The 21,864-nt window shown below is 36.4% G+C and overlaps 1 protein-coding gene across 3 annotated transcripts in view; it reads right to left on the minus strand.

Moving 5' to 3' along the window:
• Positions 1-21,864, minus strand: part of CLINT1 (clathrin interactor 1) — a 58,556-nt gene that overhangs the window by 17,885 nt on the left and 18,807 nt on the right. For all 3 annotated transcript variants that reach the window (XM_037042295.1, XM_037043785.1, XM_037043049.1), the window contains 6 exons: positions 12,463-12,567; positions 11,823-11,919; positions 10,101-10,209; positions 8,976-9,140; positions 6,028-6,205; positions 1,743-1,989 (listed from right to left, as the gene is read on the minus strand). In XM_037042295.1, the coding sequence (XP_036898190.1) occupies positions 1,743-1,989; positions 6,028-6,205; positions 8,976-9,140; positions 10,101-10,209; positions 11,823-11,919; positions 12,463-12,567 (901 nt within the window). Of the gene's footprint in view, positions 1-1,742; positions 1,990-6,027; positions 6,206-8,975; positions 9,141-10,100; positions 10,210-11,822; positions 11,920-12,462; positions 12,568-21,864 lie in introns of those variants that run through there.

Below are 21,864 nucleotides of genomic sequence, written 5' to 3' on the forward strand. Positions count from 1 at the left end.
ACAGAAATCTTACCGCTATGTGTCAGAATCTTGAGAAGCACTAAAAAATACATGTGCCCAGCCTTATTACAATATACTGAGCCTTAAATGCCCAGGGTGGAACCTTGGTCTGTCCGGTCTTACAAAGCTGCCTTCAAAATTCCAATGCTCAGGAAGGTCTGAGATCTACTGGACAGGGGCCAAGATCCTACCCTACTCTAAAACTCTATGATTCTGTGAACTTCAGCAACACTTAACTGTTTGTTTACTTAAGCCAGTATAATTCTGTTGTTTGATGTACCTTGACATCTAATTATTTTACATTTAGTTCCCAAACTAAATTATGGGGCTGGAAGTGTAATGCAGTTTTTCTCTTCCCCATAGTGCCAAGCACCCTGAAGCACATGTGTATGTTCAGTACGTACACACTAAATGAGATCAGAATTGCTAGGCAACAGGGAAACGCTGTTGAGTACCTGGGCTCTTCAATCTGAGCTTTGTAGATTAAAGTACCACATTACGGTTCAAAAAGACCTTGAGATCGAGAGTGATCTGAAGTAGTTGAGAAACTTTTTCAGAATGTCGACCTTCTAAAAAAAAAAATCAAAAAGCTTACACTACAGATATATTTACGGCAGAGTAACCAACTACAAATTGATACTTTAAAAATCCTATTAATTATAAAAGTCTTAATTTATTGTTAAAACATTACGCAGTTGGAATGATTTTCTTCATGTGACCTTAAGTGAACCTTCCACTGACAGCCACCACGCGTGTAGGTTTCAGTTAAGACCACCAGACCTCACATAGCCGTCATCATTAAGCTAACTGTGTCCACAACAGGGGTCTAAAATCTAGGATGAGAAAGAAGAACAAGCCGTTTCCCCTTTTTAACTTCAACTAAAATTGAGTTATAATTTTGAAGTTTTCATCCAAATTTTAAAAAGAGCAAATATGGACGAAATTACATACCAGAAAATATTTGACAAAAGTTAACATGACACCTGTTTCTGACACTGAGTAGGACTACTTTTACTTTTAGAGTCACCTACTATTAGCAGCGTACCTTAGCAAAATGTTTTCCCAAATTTTAGCTACTTCTGATGCAGAGATACAAGTTGAGTAAACACGAGTGGGGGAAGTGTGACAAAATAGCAATTTAGCCTTTGGGGACAAATCTCCCTCTTTGGCAGATTTCTGTCTAAAAGACTAGCTCACGGCCAGGTAGCTAGCAGTCAGACTTCCATTTCTGTGGTAAATGAAAAACAAAGGGGAAACGACACGAGTCAGTGCTGCCCCTGGTCAGAGCCATGACAAAGCAAATGTCATGTCAGAGCAAGCAAATACACTTCCCTTCCTCCTCTGTGCGAAACAAGACCGTTTCTCCCAGGTATCTACTCAGCCACCTTCGTCATTTATTTCTTACGACTCCCAAAGGTGTTTTTCTTGGTGAATCTCGTCGTACCTGGTAACCAGAGGTATATCTACAAGGAAACAGATGGACTAAATTCTGATTCACAACCTTTCCCAAGTGAACCAAAGCATCATTTCTACTTTCATAGAAAGTGCAGACAATCATTCAGGAACTGGACAGATTTCTTCCTCCCAGGAGATTACTTATTAATGACTCTGAGTAATACATGCCAAAAGATCTGCAGTTAATATGATTGCTTGGAAATGCCCAAGCCTACTAATGCAGCGACTCTAAAAGTAATCCACAAGAATGAAACTGTGTACAATGTGTAGATTCGTGCCACTCCCACCTTAACTGAAGACTGAGGCGTATGAGCTGAAGCATTCTGATCTGGACTTGCTTTGTCCCCTGTGTAATGTGCTGCGGCTCCAAGATCAATGGTTTTGGAGGGGTTGGCTGTGCGCTTGTGTCTGGTCGTGGTCGTCTCTGTGGCTTGTGTGATATGGATGTGCTTTGTCGTCACAGTCTCCTCTTCATCTTTGAATTCGCCTTTGGGAGATCTGCCTCTTCGTGCTTTCTTTTCCTCATCACTGTCGCTAAAAGTTATTAAAAATGAAGCAAAATAATAAGGCTAGGGAGTACTTTAAAATGGAGTCCTCAGTGATTTGAGCTGAAGAATTTCAAATACAGTTACTCTGAAACTCAATACTTTGACTGCCTGACAGGCATTGACAGAGAACGTGGCCCAGGCTGCCTGAGCGATGTTCTGCGTGTGCCGGGGAGAGGACGCCGGGGCCAGACAAACTCCCTGCGCGAGTCTAAAACACTGCTATGAAACAGTACTTACACACAAGTGTACAGATAAAAAATGTCTGAAATAACTCTGGTGCTTATTTATTATAGATTAAAGCTTAATTAAGAAATAAAATAACAGAATTATCATAGCAGAATCAACTTAGGAGACCCTAGGAGCTCCAACATCTGCATTTGATGACCATTTTCTTGAAAAGCGTTGTGTGGAAGTAGTTATATTTATGTAACTTAATTCTGTCACTGACTCTCATATACTAGTGTAATACATAGTAAAATATTTCAATGGATACCTTTTAAATACTATCTTATTTGAATTCAAATGACTAAACACTAATCTGTAAATGCACAAAAGTGTAAGGCAGGAGTGTCAAACTCATTTTCACCGGAGGCCACATTAGCCTCATGGTTGCCTTTCAAAGGGTCGGATGTAACTTTAGGACTGTATAAATGTAACTACACCTTAACTAGGGGCAAGGAGCTCAGCACTGCCACTGGATAGAAACAAGGTAGAGGGCTGGGTTCGGCTCCTAGGCCTTGTGTTTGCCACCTGTGGTATAAGGTGATGCACTTCACAACAACTGTGCTCTTTCCCACTATAGTAACAGCATATCAAACTTCTTTATAACTATGAAAATTACTTTATAGAAAAGTATACTTAAAACTTTTTTGAAATAATTTTTCAGCACATCAAAAATTATTTTTTTAATAGTGCAAAAGAAAAAATACACAACAAGTGAGAAACTGGATTTCTCATATGCCATGAATTTAAAAATGCCAGCATTAGTCTGTTCTCCAGTAATAAGGCATTGTTTTATTTTTGTTTGTTTTTGATGCAAGTAGGACACAGGGAGAAATACCTGAAGCATGTTCCATTATCTACATGACTTAATTTTATTTTTTAAAGAATTTAAAAAAAACTTTTATTTATTTATTTATTTTTAGAAAGAGAGGAAGGAGGGAGAAAAATAGGGAAACATCAATGTGTGATTGCTTATCATGCGCCCCCTACTGGGGACCTGCCCCGCAACCCAGGCATGCACCCTGACTGGGAATCAAACCAGGAACCCTTTGGTTCTCAGGCCGGTGCTTAATCCACTGATCCCCACCAGCCAGGGCAAAATTAAATACTGAAAATTCCCTTTAAAACTATGACTATTATCACTGATGAAATTTAACTCAGTCTAATTTAAAGCCAATTTCTACTAAAATATAAACTCAATTGGAATTGTTTCATTCCAAATCTGTATAAATCAAGGATCAAAAAGCATGGCTTCTAACACACAGAAAAGGCATTAAATGTATTTTTATCTATAAGCGGGAATCTTCAAGTTCTGATTATTTATAAGTCCTTGTCACTAACTATGTAATTTCTCGGCATAAATGACCTAAAGAATCCTACCATCAGTTCTATAAGTAAACCAGAAATTTCCTACCTTCCTGATGTCCAATTTTATTTCAATCAAGGTAATTTCTTTATAAGTTGAGAATATAAACCTGACTAGCACACAATGAAATGGAAGCCTTATATTTGATCTACATTCAAGAATTCCTAAATCTAATAATAAACTAAGGAGTCTGAAATTGTGGTAATATGCCAAAGAGGTTACATGTAACTTTGTCTAAAAATCTATCCTTCTCTCACAAATACTCCAAGTATAGTGGAGAAGTCCTTGATGTGCCCTTTAATTACTATAATAAATAATATACACTATATTTTCACTCTTTAGCTTGAATACTCTATATAAAAGATTTATGAACTCCAGCAGATTCTGTCTTAGAGCCAACAAAGAAAAGAAAGAATAAAAAGACAAAAGCATGGAAAGAAAAACTGAAGGTGGAAAGGCAGAGGAAACAACACAAGAATGTACACAGTCCAATGTCTAAATAGCCTATCTACTAGATTCTGACACTTCAGAAACAGCAACAGGATACATGGCCACAATATTACAAGAACCTGCTTGAAGGCTTCTAACACTGTTATTTTTTTTAATTTTTATTTTTTTTAAATCCTTACCCAAAGATTCATTTATTGATTTTTTTTGTTGGGGGGGATGGACTGGGGGAGGGAGGGAGGCAGGGGGGAGGGAGGGAGGGAGGGAGGGAGAGAGAGAGAGGGAGAGAGAGAGAGGAAAGGAGGGAGGGAGGGAGGGAGGGAGGGAGGGAGGGAGAGAGAGAGAGAGGGAAGGAGGGAGGGAGGGAGGGAGGGAGGGAGAGAAAGGAAGAAACAGCCCTGGATGGTGTGGTTCAGTGGATTGAGTGCAGGCCTGCAACCTGAAAGGTTGCCAGTTTGATTCCTGATCAGGGCACATGCCTAGGTTGTAGGCCAGATCCCTGGCTGAGGGTGTGCGAAAAGCAACTGATTGATGTTTCTTTCCCCTCTCTCTGAAAATAATCTTTTTTTTTTTTCAAGAGAAAAACACTGATATGAAAGAGGACCATCTGTCCGTTACCTCCTGTATGTGCCCTGACCAGGGATGAACGACAATCTTTCCAGTACACAGGATGATGCTCCAACAAACTGAGCCACCTGGCCAGCGCTCACTAACTCATTTTAGGCAAGTTCAACACTGCCGGACTGGGCCTCAGGTTTTACTTCTCAACAATAAGGGTAAAATCCTTTCTCTAGCCTATCAAATAGCGATACTTGGAAGCACAAATGACAAAAATCTTGTAACACTTTCTTTGCAAATGAAATGCTATATACATTGCTCTTTTAACATGAAGCAAAACTAGTTTATAGCTAATGTTGGCAAGTAGAACAAAAATGAATGCTATTCCAAGTGCTATTTTAATTTTATATAAAACTAAGTTAAAAATGCCCTACCATTAGAAAATGTAGTTTATGAAAATACTGGTCTATACTCAAAATACATTTAGTCCAAAAATCCATTTGGATTTTTTCCCTGGTATACACTGGCACAGAATCCTAATGAAATGTCACAGAAGGAGTTTAATTTCAAACCTTTTAACTTTTGTTTAAATTTAATATAATAAACTTTGTTAACACTCAGCAATACCTTAGATCTCTGAATAATCTGATGCCCAAGTGAAAAATAAGTTTTGAAAGTTCTTATTGAGAAAAAAAGTCCAATAAATAGCCTGAACAAAAACATATAGAAAATGTGCAAACTTTAGAAATAAACAGACAAAGACAACATGAAAGTGTGTCGGCACTAATTTCAAACAGTCTTTGACTTAGCATCTTCAAAACACCAGCCAGGCATGAGCAGCAACACACTGACACCAGAACAACACAGAGAAGATCAGCATGGCCTCTGCGCAAGGACGGCCTCTGCGCAAGGACGGCCTCTGCGCAAGGACAGTCTCTGTGCAAGGACGGCCTCTGTGCAAGGACGGCCTCTGCGCAAGGATGGTCTCTGTGCAAGGACGGCCTCTGCGCAAGGACGGTCTCTGTGCAAGGATGATACACAAATTCACAAACCATTCCGTTTTGTGCACAGGGCATTTTCAGGGCAGTGTCCCTCTTCTATACGGTTCTATAATGGTGGATATTACCTACTTGTCAACTGTCAACATGGTGAACCCTAATGCAAACAAAAGACTTACTAACAATATACAAGTGTTGGTTATCAACTGGTAATAAATGAATCACAGTAATACAAGATACCAGTAACAGGAAATTTTGTGTGTGTTACTATGACAACTCTGTAATTTATGGAGTTTTTTGGAACCTAAAAAGTAAAATCTATTAGGGGAAAAACTGAACTTCAAACAATGGTAACACCCAAAACAAAACAAAACACCCAGCTGCACAAATTCAGCACCCTCTCGGAGAGACCCAGAACACAAAATGTGAGTACCTGCATCTTTCTGGAGAGTCTTCTCTGTCTTTCCTCCGGAACTTGCTGATGGTATCATCAATTGTGCTTCCAATTTTATCACTCAGTTCACCTAATTTATCACTGAATGGAAAAGCACTTTTGTTTTTATCCCACTCCTCATCCCATTTTGATTTGGGCTCAGGATCATATCTTTCACCTATATAAAGCATTAAAAAAGAAGCAACTCTAAGGCCATTAAATACAAAAGGTGTCTACAGTTCTTTCTGAAGCTTTTCTCATAATAAAATAGTTTTCAAAGGAAAACAGAAAGCTCCCATGGTGCTGAATCAACACAATTATAGCAAGACACAGCAGGTAGTGCCAGTCAGGAAGTGGCAGGGAACGCAGATTCAAAAGCTTTCACTTAGGAAAACTTACAGGACCTTAATGCACAGCACAGCACTATTGGGAAGTTCTTAAAGGGCGATGAAAGGACTAGGGGAAAACACAAAAACCAGCACAGGCTACATGAGCCAAGTAGAAATGGAAATCTTTTTGTTTTTACCAAAGTCACTTAATGAACTATATTTCATTCCTCTCTCTCAATGTTTTTTCAGTTATCAGAAAAGTATTGGACAGCTAAGTTTCATAAAACACAAGCTATAAGAAACACCATTGTAAATGTTACGTGTCTCAATGTGCTATAAAGACATTCCTTAGTATCAACCTAGAAAAATAAGTCAATGGATTTTATGACATGAGAAAGCATCTTTTAATTACAGTAAGAAGAAAAGAATATTCTAATTACCCAAAGCTACACTGACTGGAATCATGAAATATGCTCACACAGTTCAGAACAGACATACACTGGGGCTGGTCAAACCTAGGGGGCCTCAAGGTGAATCTGAAAGTGAGGGGAACGGATCATGGCAGCGAACAAAACTCCCAAAAGTCAAGCTCTGTTTTAGTCCTTGACCTTGGGGTCCAAAGGGCAGAAAGGAATTGTAGGCATTAGGAGGAACCTTTCCATTCCAATGTCCATGTCCAAACTCAAGAGGCAAGAACAGAAGGTATAGGAAAACCACATGAGGTAAAAAAGAAGAAAACACTGAAAATTAAGGCAGGTTGGAAAGAAAAGGGAAGGGCAATGAGAAACCACAAAATCATCCCAAGGTGGGTGAGAGAGCTTTTTGCTTCAGCTTTGGTAACGAGTGACGGCGCACACCTCCCTTGCAGACTGAACGAAAGCACCATCCTGAAGTGCCCGCTGAAACTGTGAAGTCAGGACTCTGTGTGAGGGCTTGAGAATTTTCATACGTATCTACTAAATCTGACAGTGACCACCAACTTACACAGAACATGAAAAACAAAGTTTCTTACATAAAATTTAAACCAGGATGGTTTTATAAAAACGGTGGTTTTCCAATAATATTCCAGTGACAATATGATAAACTCTGAAAAAGAATTTATCAGAAAAATGAAAGTAATTGAAAATGAAACTGACTAGTGTGGTAGGTATACTAAAGGCATACCAAAAATACTGGATGTTGGCAGGACATTATCTAATGTTAAAATGAAAAAAAAACCCATATAAAATAGTTAAAGTTGATTAATTAATTAAGTCTCCGAATCATATATATAATACTGAAAATAACTTATAAAAGAATGTGATACAAATATATAGGCCATTCAACTCACCTCTACTGCACATAGTTCACTGTGATGGATTCTGAAAATGTATTCAATTTTCTAAATTTATTAAATTATATAATGTGCTGGTAAAAAAAGAGGATTACAAGCAAATAGAATGAGAAAATGAGTTGCAAATAGCAGTTTCAACTCATGAACACATTAAATTGCTACAGCTACTTTGAAAAGTTAAAGAATAAAATAACTACATGGGCAAATAATCCAAAAACGTCTTACTCCCCCAAATAAATAAAAACTTTAAAACATATTTACATGTTTACTTAAGGTAAATATTTTTGCCCAATTCAAGAATTCACTTTTATGTAATGCTGAGACAGAAAAGAAACAGATGTTTCTGCTGTTAGAAACATCTTCTAACAATCACTTGAAGTGTAGCATTCTCTTTGTGAACAAGAAAGAGGAGTGAAGGAGTGAAAATATTATTTTACAGGTGATCACAGGACAAGAAACAGAAGGTTTCGCACAGTTCCAGTGACCAGTTGTGAGTTCTCAGAATAACCCAAAGACACACACTCAGACACAGGTGGGAGGAGCTGGACTGTCCCAGTGCGTGTGCACACAGCGCTGGCCCGGCTGTGCAGACCCAAGGCGACCGGGGATTGTAGAGCTCCGCAAGATACGAGTTCGAAGAGACATGCTAGGAAAGAGAGTTATTTTTCTCTATCTGCTTCAAGCACTTAGTGATCTCTTTTAGGCAAACTACGTTCTTACACTTAAAATAAACCTGGGAGACAAATGTGCTAGCTGCTCTGCGATGTGTCAGGAACAACACTGTGGGTCCCCTTCACCTGGGTCAGATTAACGCACTGCCTGATGAAGGGAAAAGACTGAGGCTGAGCCCACTTACAGGAAGCTCAGTATCTATTTTTGGCCAAAAAACAGATAAACTTGTTTCAAATTAGGAAGATTAATTTCTTGCTCAAACTTTGTAACTTTATGCTCTAAATGCCGAGTGAGAGAAACCCTTTTCTCATTTTTAGAATGGTAACACCAAGAGGTAAGGGTATGCATCTGTTTTGTGCTCTGTATATTAACTCAAAGATATGGTCACTGAATTAACAATTAATGGTTGAAATCATGCTCTTGAACACACTAAATAAAGAGAAAGATTCCTAAGATTCATATAATAAGAGCCAAAATGACAATTACATATATTTTAGTATTCTATGTATTCCTAAAAATATATAGCATTTTGGTCTTTCATAGTTCAATGACTCTAAAATATACCGAACAGCTAAACTGGTGGGGCTAGATGCCAGTCTGTTTTTGGTACTCACTGTATCTGAACCCTCCAACACTTTCTGAGGAAACCCCAATGTATTTGTCTTTGTTCTTCTTCGCTTTCTTTCGCTCTTCACGAAGCCTGTCATCATCCTGGGCAAATTCAACCAATTCTTTCACCTTCTGGCGAATATTTATACCTTGATCTTTGCCATGCTCATCTGTGAGGATGGTAAGGGAGAAACAAAACCTTAAGAATTCAGATAATCTCTATCAAACCCTTTAAAACAAAAAACAGGCATGAAAATTTCAACATAAGAAACCAACATTTTAAAATTAATGGAGAGGCAATTATGCTGTTAAATTCTGTCATTTCCTCATTAGCAAATTCTAAGTTTTGAGATGCAATTTTGGTTTATAAGAGCCTGTAAAGTTGAACTAAAAAGGACCATTGATAACAGTGTTACACGAGACCAATTCAAGATCCACCAAAAAGGATTACTAATGATGGCCACACAAAATGGACTTATATCCACAAATGTTATTTTCTTTTTTGATGGTTTTTAACAAAACAAAAATCAAAGCTCACGAAACTCACTTCAGTTATTAAAACTTGCATTTTGGGTTTTAAGCACCCAAATGCTTTGGTTTTCCCAAGTTCAGAAACACTAATTACCAGAATTTAGTGTAGCTGAAAAGCTGATTTTTAAAAGTGCTTTCAACTGGAGTATACTACAAAATGAAATGTGGTTCATTCTGTATCTTCTTTCACATTCAAAACACACTCTGGTCTTGCTGCTTTTGCACAGTAAATATTATTTGGTGGGAGGAAAAAACCCAGCTTCAAACAGATGTGTGTGTTTTGGAGCTCTAACCTTTCTTCCCATATGATTAAAGCTATTCCTTTACGGACACCACAGGGGACCAGTCTCCAGTGCATATTTTAATATAAACCCGAACACTCATGTTGTGTTGGTTCTGTTGTTATTAGCCGGTCTTTTCTGCAAGTTCTTGTCTTCACTAATTAATACTCTAGGGCCCCACGTCTTGGATACTGCACTCGTCACACAACCAGCAACAGTCACATTCTAATTAGAGCGGAGAAGCTTCTAAGCTGGTTCAGGTGACTGACAACTCCAACTACTGTTTTAATTTGCTTATAAGGTTTTCCTATTGCTCACCTACAAAGTGGTAATTTTCCAGGGATCGCAAATCATAAATGTGTTCTCTGGCACTTGTAACAACACGTTCTGATCCATTCCTTATGAGGTAAGCTAGGAGCAGCAGCGACTGTGAAAATACAGAACACCAAATGATTCAACAAAATAAACACTGGTGGAGTTTTGGTAAATGGTTAAAAAATAATTTCAACATTAACAAATGAATAATCTTCATTTGTGTTGGGGGGAGGAAACTCTATCGTATGTTAGACTATATATAGTCTATTATCAATTTGAAGTTCCTCTTATACCAAGCATAGCAAATAAACGATGCATTGCATACCATGTGTCAGAAAATAAAAAATATAATTCTGGTGTTAAGAAATATTTGAATGTATGATATACATTGAACACTAAGCTTTTAGAAAGCTGGCGCAGTTTCTCCTTTTCATCTGGGCATTCCAGAGCTGTGCATTGTTAGAGTACAGTTGAAAGAGAGCAATTATTGCTGTGTCGGGGTAGCTCTATTGGCTAGTGCACCATCCCTGTTTGCCAAGGTTGCAGGTTCGATCCCTGGTGAGGGCACAAAGAGGAATCAACCAATGAATACATAAATAAGTTGAACAACAAACTGATGTTTCTTTCTCTCCGTCTCTAAAATCAATAAATCTAAAAAACTTAAAGAGAACAATTGCTTGGTAATTATAAGATCCCACAGCATTTTCCATAGATAAAATTTAATTGTGGGGGGTGGGTAATGATGTGGCTTTTGTTTCAAACAAAAGGATTTAAGAGGCTTCTTTCTGAGGTGATGAAAATGTTCTGGTATTAGATACTGGTAAATGCTGCACTATTCTGATTACAATAAAAATCAGTGAATTATGTATTTTGAACTTAACTTTGCTTAGAAAAAGCTTCACATAAAGATGATTAGATCTGTAAAATTTAGTTAAATTGGTGAAATTGATTGGTAAAAACCCTCAGCATATAAAAAAGTTTACCGACACCCCCCCAAAATTTTTAACTAATTAAAAAATATTTAATTTATAGACATTTCAAGTATTTCACTGCAACTACTATACCAGCTGAGGAAATAATAGTGAATAGTTTCAGAAATAAATACTATAAAAAACATGTAACTAAATAAAGCACTGATTTTCAATCTTGAAAGACAGAAACATTGTTTTCAAAGTTTCAATGATAAATATTATATATCATTCTGGAAAGCACAAACAAACTTGTTCTGAGTAATAAGAAAAGATGGTGGGAGTGGAAGAACAGATGACTATCTTGGTTTAAAAGTCTGCCTTACAGGAGGAGATAAAAACAGATCTCCTTAAACTAACAATGTTGCTGCAGAACACCGAACAGTACTGTTTCAAACGAGGCACATTCCTCCGTGGAGACGACAGACCACTCTGGCCTGCAGTTTTCCCCTTGATAGTGCACACCCTAAATGTGCACAACACTGCAGATTCATTACTTGCAATATGCACAAATGGTTTTAGTTGGGACAACTTTAACCATAAAATAAAAATATTCAACATGTAGCAGTAGTATTAATTTTAAGCATTTTAAGATAGTTTTTATGATGACTAGAAAACAACACAAAGAGCAAATCTTTTTTTGAAACCTGTTTTAGGATATTCTAGGATTTAATGTGCTTCGTAATAACTACAAATACCTTAAATCTTCAAGCATTTTTCAACATGTTAAATAATAGCAATAGACAAATGCCCATACCTTATAAACTCTTCTCCAATTTTTTTTGTTGTCTTTTAACATTCGTGACCAAAGCATATTCATAAGTTCTGGAAATTGTTCATACATAAATGTAGCCCTGAAAAGAGAATAATTTTTCTTGCAATATGTCAATTTCGACAGTAGATGGCAGGCTTGTTCTAAGTTGTTGTGTTTTCCTAAAGAGCTTAAAAATTATATGTGAACTTAATTTTAAAAATTTAATGATATGCTTCTTAAAAATGTTTTTCCTATATTTTGTTTAACATCTAGCACATTTGTAAGCCCCACTAATTAATATACTCCACAAGTCCTTCATTCACTGGCATAGTGGGTCCAGATGTTCATGAGGAAAACATTTTCATAAATTTATTTCAACTTATTTTATATATATTTGTCCAAATTTTACATGGTAAACTACAGTAAGTTTGTAAATGTCATTGAAAAAATATTTGGTTTTACTTTTTTGAGCTAATTTTTAAGGCGAATGACCCCGTGTAAAAAACTTCCTCCATTAGTATTTGAATGTTTATGCAAAAATTTTATCTGGAAGCTAAATGATTTAAAACTGAAAGCAAATCTCACATTTCTGTGTAAAGATGGTTGCATTCTTTCTGCACTGCTGAGTCAAATTATCACTTACTTGGCAATCTCTCCCATGAGCTGCCCAGAAGGTCCCCAAGGATCATCATTCGTTGCTTCTCGAACCTTAGACTCGATCTCTGAATAATTCATAACCACATTGGTGCTGCAAAGAAAAAAAATGCACGTACATACGCACAGAGATTAGCATCAAAACTGAGAAACACATGAAAACTTAATAATGACACAACTGGGTGTCCTAATGAGATACCTCTACAGTGGAAAAGAAAGTATCTTTTGTGCACTAGCTACCCTGAGGACACTATATAACACATTTAAGTTATCTTTAAAAAGATTTTTACTGGGGGCGGAGGGGCAGGGCTGGGAACATAAGACAGAAAACTGTACTTGAACAAGAATTAAATTTTAAAAAATTAAAAATAAAATTAAAAAAATTAAAAAAGAAAGATTTTACTATTCCGTTCCTCTTCAAGAACACTGATAATAGATTATATTAGAGCTGGCATAAACCCAGTAGAAAATGGTTTGGGGTTAAATTACAAAGAAAATTGAACATGCTAGAGTTGATTAAAACTGAAGTTGTCAGTTTCCTGACCGAGACCTGGTTTGTGTGCAGTCTTAAAGATCTGGCAAATTAATTGACAAAATTACATAACAGTGGGACATTATTTATATATTTTTAGAAAGCAGTGACAAATAAAGATAAAATTCTACAACTGTTTAGTACCACTACGAACATTTAACTGTAATCCCTTAGTCTTTTTCAATTACATCTCATACACTTGCAACCTCACTACAGAGGCACTGTAAACCTCACTTTTAATGGATACAAGATAACCCATCAGGAGAATACAATAACGCATTTAACTTTCACTTAAGACTTCAGCAGTGGTCAAGAACACAGCTTCTAGGAGTCAGAAAGACCTGTCTTCAATCACTCACATTGTAATAATTTTTGACAAAAGTATTTTAATTCTTTTAAACTCAGCTTTCTCAAATGCAAAATCAGAATAAATAAAAATTATAGCTTAAAGGATAGCCTACAAATGGTACTTATTAGCAGTGCCGAACATATAAGTGCTCAATGTTAGCTCTTATTTTATTATTAGAGACAATAATCACCTATTAGAATTTTAAAACATTAATATTTTTATAAAAGGGATTAACTTTTAAAAGAGTATGTTAAATTTAAGACATGAGATGGCAAAACTGTTTGATTTTTAAAGCAATTTCTCATGCTTACATGGGTTTAAAAATTCAAAAACATTCTAAGGAATAAAGAAATACTTTTAAATATGAGATAGAACACTAGCAATAATTTGACATTTAAAGCTCCAATTACTACTAAACAATTGTTACAACAGACGCCAATGAGTATGCTAATTCAAATCTCCCACTTAAAATTAAGTCTTAGAATAGTGAAAAATCCGAATTTGGTAACTACTACTTTAACTCATTTTTGCTGTATAGTTTTTCAGTCATCAAAAAATTCTGCTTTTTAGATAACAAAGGTTTTGTTAAAGTTGGCACTCAAATCTCTCAAATATAAAGAAATGTAAATTTCAGATTTATTGCAAACACTTCAGTTTATTTACCTTGAAGGAACAGACTAGTTATAAACAGTTTTGAGTCAAATTTTAAAGAAACCATTATGCATATAATTACAACTTGCCAAACCACATAATAAACCTGACTTCTAGATATTCAGAATACTCTTCTATTAAGAAGAAAAGCAAAATCCTATTATTTTCTTTCACACCTTGGAGAAAGTGCCTCATAAAATATCAACTAGCTTGATAAAATAAATACAAATTATTTCCCTGGGATTGAAATAAATACACAATCTCCACTGCCTCCTTCAAATGTTAAGGATATTAATAAATGAATTTTCATAAAAATCCAATAATGATTCTATCAGCAATAATTTTATGAATAAAGAAATAATCACATTGTTTCCTAATTTTATCAACAATGGAATCAAAATAAAATCAAGGCAGCCAATGACAGATATGCAATTTAAGATGTCATACAATGAAGAATTTCAGAATGCATTTGGCCTAGTGGCTGAAGAATGCGTGGCTTAGGCAGTTAAAAAGTGTCAAAATGCAGCTGTGCGAATGAACAATAGCAATTAGGATTATAATTCATCCAAGCATTTCATTACCAGACCGCACTTGAAATCTGTTTGCACTGTTTGTTGGAGAATAAGATGAAAGAAGTTAATCTTAGTCCATGCACATGAAATAGTTTCACTAGAGCCTTCATAAATGCTGTAGCTTTCAGAACACCACTTTCCTTGTTCAAGGTACAAAAGCCCCATGGGTCAAATGAAAAAGGCCCTGTTTCCGTGACCCTTCACAAAATTCTAAGCTGAAGGCCTGTGTTTGTGTGTTGTGTGTCGAGAGGGAGAGGTGGCAGAAAGCCAGTAATTTAAGAATCTCTTTACTTTCTTGGTTTGAAAAAAAACGGGAACTATGTAAAATGACAACTTGCCATTAGAACAGACTCACAATGTTGTTAAGTATGTCCACAGAAACATATGACAATGGCAATAACAAAGTCAGAACACTTCCACGAAGAGAATCGGGCTCTATTTTAGAGCCATTTTCCAAAAAAACTGTTGCTCTCAGAAACTGGAAAGAACTCTCTTAAGATGAGCTCTAATGGCATAAAGAATTCCAAAACAAAGTTTTTTTTAAGCTGCACTCAATTGAGAAACAAATGTAAAGTAAAACAAAACAACACTGTATAGTTTGGCCTTCTTCCAAGTCATTCAAAATAACTATTTCTAAAAAGGTAGAAATGGTATTTTGGTCCTTCCTTTCCCATGTTTTCTACTGCCTTCAATCCACACCCTACCCATAATTCTGGTGACCTTCTTAAAAAAGGAAAAACCCTCCCTCCCTCCAAAATGAAAAGTAAAAAAAAAAAAAAAAATTATGTCCAGATGTGAAAGGAAAAAACAGCTCATTTAATTCCTAAAACATCCCATGATCAACACAAATGTTTTGGGATGAGTATTTCAGACACTAGAGGGCGCTCTCTCATCAGTTTTTTAAACACAAAATTCAGACAAAGGTGCAGGATCTATTCTGCAAACAGAATTATAGGAAATTATCAGTACAGAATAAAAGAAGCTGCCCATGTTCTGAAGAGTTTACCTTAAAGCAATATTGAACAATTGCTTTTTACAAGGATAAAATCCACAATTAAAATCATTATTTGTTTGCATCTGTGAGACCGTTCACTGCTCCCACAGCTCTTTTACAGTTTTCACATCTGCTCCTCACAACACCCTAGCACATAAGTAGGACAGAGCCGAGTCCCCACTGAGCGCGCTTAACTCTGGACAACCCAGCGCCACTGGCTCGCTGGACCTTCTGTGCCAGCTGCTCAAACCAACCGCCCTCCGGCTCCACACACTTGCTTCCATGGCCGTTTGAACAAAGACAGTGGAGGTGCACTTAGTTGAGGGTTGATTATTCAGTTTGTAAATTATTAATGTTCACTTTGGCTTTCTTTATCCCCCATTTTCTCCTTATTTCACCACTCATTAATGATAAAATATCACGTTATTTTACTCGGTAACAACTTGAGACCATGTTTTGGAGGCAAAATTGGTTCAAAGTAAAAGCTAAAACGGGGCTTCTACTCAGACGGCCAGAGCTGCTTCTCGTCTACATTGAGAACAATCAGTAAAATGACCGACAAGGAACAACTTGAATAGCCCTATTTATATCTTTCCTGTCAAAAGTTCAAGAATGTGCTTTACAAACTATAAGCACATTTTGTTTAGTTTTAAAAGAAAACTATACACAAACAGAAAAGTGTAACCCGGTACTGTTAACAAAGGAATAAAAAAATTGACACACACTGATGTACTAAGAAGTATTTTTGTAAGAAAGAGTCAATGGGTCTGTATTTATAATATAATTTTTTCTTTTTGTTTTGAAATCATAAATAATTCATTCACTCCAAGGTCAAGAAAGTACTTTGCAGTATTTTCTTTTAAATCTCTAAACTTATTTCATTGTATGCACACATTCTTATATGCACACTTACAGACAGAGGGTCAGAAACAGAAAAACAGGTAGCAAAAGACAGATATGGTTCAAAGTAATGGTTTTAAATAACGCTGAATTTTCCAAAATTTCTCCCATGAACATGATATTGTAACCAAAGGAAAATTATTAAATGTCATTTAAAATGTAAGTCAAGTACTATATCATCATTAGCTACACTTTATGCACAGGGAAAAATAGGCATCATTATAGACCACATGAGTATTACGTAGACTTCCACCACTGTGTTTTGTCAGGCTAGTAAGTGCAGCAAACTAGGAACTAAAATACATGCATACACACTAAATACCAACCAAGTGCAGGGGATAATAACTAAGGATACCAGCCAAGTGCAGGGGATAATAAATTATCACACTGAATCACACTGAAATTAAAGTGATTTTTAAAAACTATTTAAATATCAGGGAAGAATGATTCCTTACACTAAAACCTATACTTAAAAGTTAGCTTTTAATATCAATGCAACAAAGATTTCAGATACTTTTATGATTTAATTAAAATTCTTATGCTCCCTATAAAATATCAATCTTTAAAACAACTTTAAAAAAATAATAAAGCACCCATAAAACGAACAATGAAGAAAATTTTCTGAGGTAACAAGTCACTTAAGCCAGGAAATTTCGTTACATTAAAAAAGGAAGAAGGAAAGAAAGGCCTTTCAAGCCAAAACACTGGGGAAGCCCTTTGAAGACACCTGCTCTAAAAGCTTGACGATGGACTTCGTGCTGGTCGTCTTTCATCAGGAAATGGTCTCCACCGTGTGACCCTTATTTGCAAGTTGAACATTCTACAGATTCAGTACTCAAATTCTAAAACCAAGTTGTATGTGATTACAGTCCAGTGAACAGTATCAAATTTATGGCCAGCAACTAAGAACTCCAGTACTCCTAAATTCTACAAACATAATTTTTGTTGTTGGCAGCAATCTGAAGCACTATAGAGATGACGTGGGGGAGGTGGAAAACCTGATTCATCCTCCTGGCTGGATATTTGCTACCTATCAAAAAACACAAAAGTATTTTCTTGATCTGAAAATGAAATACAAGAACGGAAAATGTCTTAACAGAAGCAATAGTTCAACAGGATACTTAAGGCTACTAAAGCGAATATTATCATCTTTGATTAGATAGTATCTTAGTTATAAAATAGCTACAGCACTAAAACAAGGAAAAAACTACAGTGCTCCCTATGCCCACATAGGAGAAAATGTAAAATAAGTATGGGAAGGAACAGAAGCAGCAAAGGCAGCAAACCCAACCCTGGCACTTCCTCCTGCTGCCACCCGAGCTGCAGCCCTCTCTCTACTGAAAAAGGGAGGGAAGAGGGAAAGGAGATTCCACAGCAACCCCTCAGGGAAGAGCTCAGGTCAGGTCACGCAGGATCACCTTACTGGCAGGTGGCCATGGGTGTTCACGTTTGTTAGGTTTTCTAATTCCCAAGCCCATTTCCTACTATGCCACTATTGCCCTAAAATCAGAGAACTGGCAGTATCATACGATCTAAATGAAAACGCCTACCAATCAGTGTCTGACAGCACAAATTGTGCTACTAAAAGAACTAAATGCTGACGTAACATTTAAAAATACCAAAAATAAACAAACAAGCACTTGCATATTCTCTGTCATGGAAATTGCATTTTCTTTGGTTTTAGTAAATATTAAACACAAACTATTTAACTGAAAAGGAGGAAACCAACGTACCCCCTCTTAAAAGCAGAGTAAAGAAAACAAAAGTTTGAATAGGGAAAACTGAAATTAAACCTATCTGAAGTCTGAGGCTGTCTTACCTATTCTTCTACAGTAATACAGTTTCAGAAAAGAGTAACGTTATCACTTAAAAACCATATACCGTATTTCAACCTAATTATGTTTAAGTATGTGGGATGCTCATGTACATTATTATTTATTACTTCACTTATTTACAGAATAGAATACACCTTTTGTTTTCCTCTTTACTTTTCAAAAGGGAACCATAAAACGCTAAATGTTAAAACATGAAACTTTTGTTTTTTAAAATGACTATCAAGAATTGGCTCTGAATGAGCACGGGCCTGTGAACCAGATGATAGCGGTTCGATTCCCAGTCAGGGCACAGGCCTGGGTTGCAGGCCGGTTCCGGCAGGGGCCAGTTCCCAGCAGGGGATGCACGAGAAGCAACCATACATTGATGTTTCTCTTCCTCTCTCCTTCTCTTCCCCTCTAAAAATAAATAAATAAAATATTAAAAAAAAAAAGAACTGGCTCTGAAATATTGTATCTCATCCTTTAGTTACCAGTCAAAATCAATCAGTAAACAAAACAAAGAGTAAAGCAGTTTACTACCAGGTTTTACTGAGAGAGGACAGGAGCCCCACAGTCCTTTTTAGAGATCAAGAAAAACTGCCTAATTCAAAACTCAAGAAGCCTGCATGTTATGCCATGAAAGCCACAGAGAATCTATTATTGTTCAAAACACCACTTCAGCTGTTCCCTCCCAGTATGGCGTAAGACAACAGAAAACTACTTCTGTTAACTATTTTTGAAATGCCCACCTGTCTTAAGCTGTAAGAAAATGAAGGCCAAAAGCCATTCTCACATTAACTTTGTTACCAAATTCTTTGATCCATTCAGGCCAATGTTGGCCTTCAACTTCAGTAATAGTTCAGTCCAGGATCACCATGGGGGTGCAGAACCAAACTACAGAATTTTAATCATTACTGATGTTTTTTTCCTATTGCTGAACACTGTTGACTGGTAACGACCAAATATTCCTGTAATCTTAATTCAAAATTTTAGACTGCACTTGAGCTACTTACAGATAAAGTATAGAGATAAATTCTATAAAACTGTTTTCTATAAAAGTACTTATTATTCATTCAGGTTTTTTGGTGATGTTGGACAGGGAGCAAATTAGACACTGGATACAACTCTGCAGGTAGAAGAAGCTGTAAGAATAAACCCTTAACATTCTTGAAAGATTAGCTAAGCACTTCTGTGTATCTTCAAAATTATGAAAATGCAAACGTTTGCACAAACTCTAGACAATCTCCCAGATTCGATCAAGAGTTAAAGTATCCTGTGTGTATTATACTTATGCAGCTCAGGGTAACCAATATTTACATTCACCAAATTTTATTTTTCAGATAAGAGACTTCTGCATGGCAGAACATGTTTCATAATTTTACTGACTTTGTATAGATACGGTGGTGTCAATAATTCAAGGTACCACTAAACCTGGTGCTCCTCTCTAAACACATGCGAAAGATCCTGTTTTCTGTTCATGATTGATAATTTCCTTAGGCTCTGCCGGGTTCACTACCAATCCTGGAGGCTGGCTTTCTTTGAGTTGTTTTCACAAGGAAGCTGAAGGCTCGCCGCAGCCCCAGAGCTGGAGCACAACAGAGGCGGAGGCGGGTGGCGGTGACCAGCGTGGCCAGGGGACCTGCCCCCACACTGCGAGTTGGGTCTGGACCACAACCAAATTATGTACTCTTTTCTTTATAAATCTTCTAGAGCTGTTTTAAAAAATCACAACTTTGAACAGAAAAGTCTATCATGAACCTACTGTATTTTGGAAAAGAGGATGGTTCCATAGGCAATATAACATAAAAAAATTAATATAAGAACTTTTATCAGGAACTAATATTAACCTATTTATATTAAATATACTTTCACTTCTGATCTCTAAAAATACCCATTACAGATTATGAGTATTCCAAATGATATCTAAATATTTCAAGCTTAAAAACCAATATTCCAGATCCCCACAATTTTAAATTGTGCATTAAAGAAATACTCAGTCCCCGGTTTACGGAAGAGTTCTCCTACCATTTCCGAAAAATTTCTAGTACTGATTCAGTAACAGTTTGCATGGGCCCACACAAACCAGACACATCCAAAATTTCTGAGATTCACAAAAACTGATACGTTCAACATTTAAGTATAGTGTTGTCCTAAAATATAACCAGCAGAATAAATCTTACGAATTTTCTTTCCCAAGGAAAAAAAACAGAAAGCCATTCTTTTATGGTTTATGTAGAATTCCAAGTCAGGAAAAATTACATAAAATGAATAATTATTAAAAAAAGCAACACTCCAAATTTAGTTTCAAGTGCCAAACTATGTACTAGACTGGAACATATATTTAAATTGATCGTTGAAAAGATAAAAACGTATAGAAGCAGTGATTGATTTATTTTTTAATATTTTATTTATTTATCTTTAGAAGGGACGGGAAGGAGAAAGAGAGAGAAATATCAATGTATGGTTGCTTCTTATCGGCCCCTGCTGGGAACTGGCCTGCAACCCAGGCATGTGCCCTGACTGGGAATCGAACCGTGATTCTGTTTCGCAGGCCCACACTCAATCCACTGAGCTACACCAGCCAGGGCTAGAAGCAGTGATTTAAATACCCCATTTTATATATAAGATCATTAAATGTTTATAGTCCAACATAAAGGTTTTTTTTAGAAAAACCAGAAACCACATATAACTATTTTAATGCCTCAAAAATATATCAAAATTGATCCAAAACAAAAAAATACTAAAATCAGAACGGTAGTTGACTTCTGTCCGTCAAAGTCTGTCATTCCATTCTTTTTTCCAAAAGGTACCAACCGACCTCTTGATCACTATTAAGTGAGACTTAAACTGGCAACTTTTCAAGGAAATAGTTTTGTAATTTATGTAAACAGATGTGCAAGGAAAACTATATGAATGACATAAGCCAAGAAAAACATCCTTATGTCCACAACTAAATAAATTATGACGTGTGGGAAGAAGGAACTGTACTACTACTTCCCTTTCCTCACAAGTTCAAAACCCATTTTAGCAACGCAAACTTTACAAAACCCACTGGAGAGCAGCCCGTGTTCAGAAACTAAAATGGGCCTGGACTCCAGGACCTGCCCAAAGCCCAAGGCCACAACAGAGGAAAATACTGCACATTTTCATATTTTCATAATTTGCTTCATCTTTTATGGCTAATTCTGTTTTAAAAAACACATTAACATACATAGTATTGATCAATAATTAAGAAATTAACAGGGGCCAAATTCTGTTTCTGATCCCTGGACAGATCAGCCACTCTCAGTTTTTTCTTCTAGAAGGTAGTTCCTATGTATCACTACAGAGATTAAATGAAACGATTTGTGTACAGCATTTAGCGCTCACGGGGCTTTTTCTGCCAGTATTTATTATTTTTAGTCTTAAGATATGCTCTACATGGTCCTTAGAATAGACTGGTACAATACTTATGATTGACCCACGTCATTCATTGTTGCAGAACTTAACAGTTACACTAACTAGCAGCCCTTCTGACTCACAGTGCAGAACCCAAAATGAAGATTTTGAAGACATAACTATACAGAGGCACACATGACT

Source organism: Sturnira hondurensis, unplaced genomic scaffold (assembly GCF_014824575.4).
Source record: "Sturnira hondurensis isolate 20B ecotype Veracruz unplaced genomic scaffold, ASM1482457v3 Scaffold0000022, whole genome shotgun sequence".
Classification (NCBI taxonomy): domain Eukaryota; kingdom Metazoa; phylum Chordata; class Mammalia; order Chiroptera; family Phyllostomidae; genus Sturnira; species Sturnira hondurensis.